Source organism: Cibotium barometz, chromosome 14 (genome assembly GCF_041138505.1).
Source record: "Cibotium barometz isolate CiBa-2024 chromosome 14, ASM4113850v1, whole genome shotgun sequence".
NCBI classification, from domain to species: Eukaryota; Viridiplantae; Streptophyta; class Polypodiopsida; order Cyatheales; family Cibotiaceae; genus Cibotium; species Cibotium barometz.
The window spans coordinates 45,536,190-45,543,119 of NC_141059.1; the positions used below are offsets into that span (position 1 = coordinate 45,536,190).

Below are 6,930 nucleotides of genomic sequence, written 5' to 3' on the forward strand. Positions count from 1 at the left end.
TCTACTGTATTTTGAGTTTATGCGTTCTTCCGAACTGTGACACATGAGACTCCACTAATACCCAACCAGGAATAGAGCTCTCAAGATTAAAGCTATTTAAACCACCAGATGAGGCACGGAAACTGGTATCAACATTTCTTCCTTTGATGTGTACGCCCTTATCTATGGCGCACGACTCCTTGATCCTTTAGTCTTGGGGTTACAAGTAATGGCTACTGCAGTTGCACTACTGTCATCATTAGTCATCTTCCTTCTTCAAAAACATGAATGTATTTTGCATCGTTGACTTCGCTGCGCTATCTTAAATACAATTGCCCTACCCAAATGGCAGTAATTACAAACATGCAGATTTTGGACATCATCTATAGGTGTCCTTTTGGGTGTGTTAGTTAGGGCACATGCCAAACCAAAGATCTGACTGTATCTACATAACACATCTTCATTTGCATTTTCAGAAATGTCATGTGACACCCAATGCACCCTTCCTCTTTTGTTTTACGTTAAAGATCTTCTTGCTTTGCATCAACACTAATGCTTTTAAAATGTCTACTACTATTTCCAATCAAAAATGAATACACAATTCTGGCACTGTTAAATCTCCTGGCCTCTTCCATGTTTGTTTCTCTTCTCTCATGGCCTCAATCGCATTTGCTTCCTCCTGCATATCAGCATCAGCATAGATGTGAGACATTAAGATGTAAGCTGCAGCATCCGTTTCATCCAAATGCACTGCATGTTCAAAGACCTGTTTTCCAAGCTCCACATTTCCCCAATTCCTACAAGCAGCCAGCACAGTAAGCCACACCACAAGATTAGGACAAAACCGCATTTTCTTGATTATTGCTACTGCCTCATCTAGTTGGCCTGCACGGCTAAGGAGATCAACCATGCAACTATGGTGCTCAAGTGTCGGAATGATGCCATGTTCTTTGCACATGGCCTCAAAGTATATCTGGCTCTTATTAGATAGTCCTTTGCGACTGCATGCATTGAGAACAATAACAAAGGTAACCGGATCTGGCTTTACACCTTCTCCTAGCATTCTATCAAAGATGTAGAAAACGTTTTCACTTTCTCCAAGCTGGGCATATCCAGAAATTAGTGAACTCCATGAGACTACATCTCGAACTAAAAGCTTGTCAAACACTTGTTGTGCTACAGCAAGCGAGCCACATCTGGCATACATATCAACCAGGGTATTGCCAACAACCAGGTCTTTTTCCAGAAGCCCCTTTCTTGCAATCTCAGCATGTAATTGTCGACCTTTGTCTGTAGCTCCAATGCTGCCACAAGCTTTCAAGCTGCAAATAAACGTGACAGCATTTGGAGAGACGCCCTCGAACTGCATCTGTTCAAAAGACTTGAGTGCTTCCTCGCCATGTCCATGTTCAGCATATCCTGCGATTAATGCATTCCAAGAGACTACATCTCGGATTGAAAGCGCATCAAACACTTTCTGTGCTTTGGCAAGCAAGCCACATTTAGCATACATATTGACCAAGGTGCTGGCAACAAATGGGTTTCTTTCCAGTAACCCCTCTCTTTCAATTTCAGCATGTATTTCTCGGCCCTTGTCTGTGGCTACTGCACTGCCACAAGCTTTCAAGCTGCTAGCAAACGTGACAGCATTTGGAGAGACACCCTTGAGTTGCATCTGTTCAAGACACTTGAGTGCTTCCTCACCATAACCATGTGCAGCATATCCTGTGATTAGTGCATTCCACGAGATAACATCTTGAACTGGTAGCTTGTCAAACACTTGCCGTGCTTTGGCAAGTAATCCACATTCCACATACATATCCACCAAGGTGTTGCCAACAACAAGGTCTTTCTCCAATAACCCCTTTCTTTCAATCTCAGCGTGTATTTCTTGTCCCTTGCCAATGGCTCCTATGCCACCACAAGCTTTCAAGCTGCAAATATATGTGACAGCATCTGGAGAGACACCCTCAAGTTGCATCTGCTCAAAACACTTCAGTGACTCCTCACCATGCCCATGTTCAGCATATCCTGCAATTAATGCATTCCATGAGATCACATCTCTAACTGGAAGCTTGTCAAACACCTCTTGTGCTTTAGCAAGAAAGCCACATTTGGCATACATATTGACCAAGGTGCTGGCAACAGTAATATCTCTTTCCAACAACCCCATTCTTTCAATCTCAGCCTGTATTTCTCTGCCCTTGTCTGTGGCTCCTATGCTGCCACAAGCTTTCAAGCTGCTCACAAATGTGACAGCATTCGGGTGGACACCCTCGAATTGCATTTGATCAAAACACTTGAGTGCTTCCTCGCCATGCCCGTGTTCAGCGTATCCTGCGATTAGTGCATTCCAAGAGACAACATCTCGAACTGGAAGCTTGTCAAATACTTCTTGTGCTTTAGCAAGTGAGCCACATTTGGCATACATATCAACTAAGGTGCTGCCAACAAAAACATTTCTTTCCAGTAACCCCTTTCTTTCAATCTCAGCATGTATTTCTCGGCCCTTGTCTATGGCTCCTATGCTGCCACAAGCTTTCAAGCTGCAAACGTACATGACAGCATCTGGAGAGACACCCTCGAGTTGCATCTGTTCAAAACACTTAAGAGCTTCCTCACCGTGCCCATGTTCAACATATCCTGAGATTAGTGTGGTCCATGAGATTACGTCTCGAACTAGAAGCTTGTCGAACACATGTTGTGCTTTAGCAAGTAAGCCACATTTGGCATACATATCTACCAAGGTGCTGCCAACAACATGGTCTCTTTCAAACAATCTCTTTCGTTCAATCTCAGCATGTATCTCCTGACCCTTGTCTGTGGCTCTTAAGATGCCACAAGCTTTCAAGCTGCTAACAAACGTGACAGCATTTGGGGAGACACCCTCAAGTTGCATCTGCTCGTAACACTTGAGTGCTTCCTCATTATGCCCATGTTCTGCATATCCTGCAATTAATGCATTCCATGAAACGACATCTCGAACTGGAAGCTTGTCAAACACTTCCTGCGCTTTGGCAAGTAAGCCCCATTTAGCATACATATTGACCAAGGTGCTGCCAACGAAATGGTTTCTTCCCAGTAGCCCATTTCTTTCAATCTCAGCATGTATTTCTCGGCCCTTGTCTGTGGCTCCTGTGCTGCTACAAGCTTTCAAGCTGCAAACAAAAGTGACAGCATTCGGGGAGACACCCTCAAGTTGCATCTGTTCAAAATACTTGAGTGCTTCCTCACCATGACCATGTTCAGCATATCCAGCTATTAGTGCAGTCCACGAGACTACATCTCGAACTGGAAGTTTGTTGAATACTTGCAGTGCTTTGGGAAGTAAGCCACATTTGGCATACATACAGAGCAAGGCATTGCCAACAAAAGGGTCTCTTTCCAAGAATAATGTTCTGGCAACCTTGGCATGTATTTCAAGGCCTCTTTCCAAATCTTTCAGCTTTGCACAAGCCTTCAGTAAGGCCACAAAAGTGTGTGCACTTGGATGTAAAGAATCATCCTTTAACATTTTCTCGTACAGGGTGAGAGCATGCTGTGGCTTCCCACATTTAACGTAACCTGTGATAAGGGAATTCCACGACCACTCATTCCGATGCACCAACCTGTCAAAAACCTGCTGGGCATCAAACATGCTTCCAACTTCCACCAACATCGAGACGAGGTAGTTCCCCAGTGATGCATGAACTTCCAGCCCATTTTTAAGCATGTAGGTGTGCAAGCGCAGCACATGCGGTCGGTCTCTCTCCTTCCTGCAATTGTGCAAGATGTGTGCAAAGTCCTCAAGGGAAGGCTGGGGCAGCACCCCTTCTTCCAAGGCAGGCAGTGCCTCCTCTAAGCTAAGCATCCTCCAACCAAATTGGGAGGGATCCCTCGAGTAGTCCTTCCACAAGCGCTCCATCCGTGCTCGTGATGTCTGCATCTCCACCACACTACGGGGGCATGTTCAAGCATCACAAGGCAGGCAGTGCCTCCTCTAAGCTGAGCATCCTCCAACCAATTTGGGAAGCATCCCTCGAGTATTCCTTCCACAAGCACTCCATCCATGCTCGTGATGTCTGCATCTCCGCCACAATGATTGTTGAATCCAAACTACAATCATTGTATCTCGTTCTGAGGAAGAGGGGGCTGCAGAACGCTTTAGAACGAGATACAATGATTGTTGAATCCAAACTGCAAAAATGCCGGCAAAAACCCAGAAACTGACCTTGAAAACAATCACGACACTGCCTCTGAAAACACCGCTTGAATTGCAGACGACTGCGACGCTTCGGTCTCCCTGCTGTTAGAGTGTTCACCCGCTAAAGCGCGCTCCAGTTGGATCTCGCTCCATTATGTTTGGGTGATCGTGCTCCAGAAGAGCACTAAGATCAATATGGATTGATTGTTCCACATGGTCACGACACATTTGGCATGGCTATCGCCATGAGCGCGTCTCCACAACCTAGGCTATGGCCAGATCACCCCCCACAACTACCAAGCTTCGGTGCCCTACACACATGTAAGCATGGTCCCATGCCATGGCCATCATGTGCAAGCTATGTCTCCCAACAGCCATAGCACCATGTTGTCCTTGTGCATGCAACGTTTCGTAACTTTGGGCCTCAGCACTTGCACTCCCTACACACACATTTTCCATGCAGTCCCTACACACATGCCATCCCTTCTCTCCATCCTCTCTCTAGTCACTACAAGCCTCATTGGCATTACATGCCATCCCTTCTCTCCATCCTCTCTCTCTAGTCACTACAAGCCTCATTGTTGGCATTACATGCCATCCCTTCTAGAAGTCCATCCTCTGTCTGGAAATCCAATCCCTTCAATCACACTCCAACGCCAATGTGAGAGCCATCACTAGCCACATGCATCTAAAGCAATAGTATAAATATATCCAAACCATGACCAAAACAAATGAACAATAATCTAAAAATACACTTGACCAAACAAATAAACAATAATCACCATGACCAAAACCATATTCATACCCTCTCATTGTACTTTAGACCACATACTTTGCATCACTTGCATTGATTTTCCTAACTACTGGCTCTTTTACCAAAGCAAACTAATTATATGATCATAAAATTACAAAGTTTGAGATAGCTTATGTTAACTAGATCCTTCTATGGTAGATTGGGGATGCCTAAAATACCATTACACCATGCTGGTAGTTGGTATCATGGACGATTTCGTATTAAATACCAACGTGCATGTTGGGATTAGTTGTGAGGAGTCCAATTGATTGTATGTAACTAACGTGGTTGGCATTATTGAGTAATACGTGATGAGCACTACGATGGAGCCGACTAGGATGCCGTATGGGTGCAGGGTTGTGCATAGTGCATATTTATCATTTGTGGTATCACATGGAGTTACTTCATTTATTTGACCACATGCCTACATTTTTTTTCATATGGGTGTAGGATTATGCATAGTGCATATTTATCGTTTGCGGTATGCAGAGTTACTACATTTATTTGGCCACATGCTGACATTTTATTCTTATGCATGTTGCCCATTTTGTATAGTTCGGGTGTGTTATATTTTGTGCACATGTGAGTGTAATTATTTATGGTTGCAAGTCTTATATTTATTTTTGTAAAAGACAAGCCCAATTTTGCTGACATTTTATTCTTATGCATGTTGCCCATTTTGTATAGTTGGGGTGTGTTATATTTTGTGCACATGTGAGTGTAATTATTTATGGTTGCAAGTCTTATATTTATTCTTGTAAAAGACAAGCCCAATTTTGTAAGGAAAGCTCATTATGGCTCCTTATTTTGGTCAAAAATACCCACATGTGGGTAGTGAGGCCACTCATGTCACCGGGTGGGGGGGGGGATTGCACCCAATGCTTATCTTGTGTTATTTTTCTTCGTGATTTTATGTGCTTCCATATGCTTTTACCATGGTTGATTTATTTCCACATGGCCGTTCAATTCTAATTTGAAAGGTAAGTGACTAGTGAGAGAATTCTCCTTGTACCAAAATCCTATCAGTGGTATCAAAGTCAAGGTATTAATTAAGGAGAAAATTCAAAAGCTTGCAAATAGGAATCTAAAGTTCAAAGGAAGGCTTACGGATAACCCTTGAAGGAAGTAAAAGCAAGGACCTTTGGACAAATTAGGTGCTTCGAACATAAATACAAAGGCTATGTAGTTGAAGGGCTTCAAGAAAACAAGAAACCGTCTCTAAAAATGATACCCATAATTCTACATATCGGGATTTGCTACCTTCAAGATCTTATTTACAGAGGGTGTTTAGCAATGTCTTGGAGGTCCCATATATGCAAAAACATGACCATCTTATGTGCAAAGATCAAGCATCAAACCCCTAGCCAAAAAGCGCTATTCTTGTGAGATTTTCCACTGCAGATTACGTTTTTCTTAAACCCAAACACAAGATTAAGCTTGTTCATTAGCCCTTGTACTTGTAAGGTTTTTAAAAATAGCATTTTACATTTTTGGGTCCCAACGCTTGTGCCCTTTTCACAATCGGGGTTCAACTACAAAAGGTTGTTCCTGCACACAATTTCTACATAGTCTCAGTGCCTACAAATAACGAAAAATATCTACTAAATCATCTCAGCTTCCTACGACAAGTTGAAGGCTGGCTTCCTACGACAAGTTGAAGGCTGGCTTCTTACATTGTTTTCAAGTGCCTTAAAAATTTTCATCTTTTCTACCACTCGAATCATATTACTTAGAGTTATTGACACCCGTCCTACCTTAAGAGCGAAGAGTGAAACTTAACTTTTGGTGGGCAAATCAACTCAAGGTGGGGCGACAACTCTTTCTTCCATCATTCGAATGAAAGATAAGCCACTTATTTTCTTTATTTCTCTTTCCTAAAAATTTTAACATTTATCTTCTATGTTTCCTTAAATTTTTTCTATCATGGGGAAAAACTTCCATGTATTCAAGAGCAACTTAACACTTTTTTGTCACT

The 6,930-nt window shown here is 42.9% G+C and overlaps 1 protein-coding gene across 1 annotated transcript; it reads right to left on the bottom strand.

Moving 5' to 3' along the window:
- Positions 1–55: 55 nt before the first annotated feature.
- Positions 56–4,782, bottom strand: LOC147632076 (pentatricopeptide repeat-containing protein At2g33680-like). Its single transcript, XM_086808648.1, has 2 exons — positions 4,190–4,782; positions 56–4,095 (listed from the first exon to the last, which is right to left on the bottom strand). Exon 2 carries the CDS (start codon positions 3,902–3,904, stop codon positions 563–565), a length of 3,342 nt encoding a protein of 1,113 aa, XP_086664774.1. The 5' UTR covers positions 3,905–4,095; positions 4,190–4,782; the 3' UTR covers positions 56–562.
- Between the last annotated feature and the right edge of the window lie 2,148 nt (positions 4,783–6,930).

What these genes read in the sequence shown, in the direction of transcription:
- LOC147632076 (XM_086808648.1), bottom strand. Translation starts at nt 3,904, where the DNA reads ATGCAGACATCACGAGCACGGATGGAGCGCTTGTGGAAGGACTACTCG.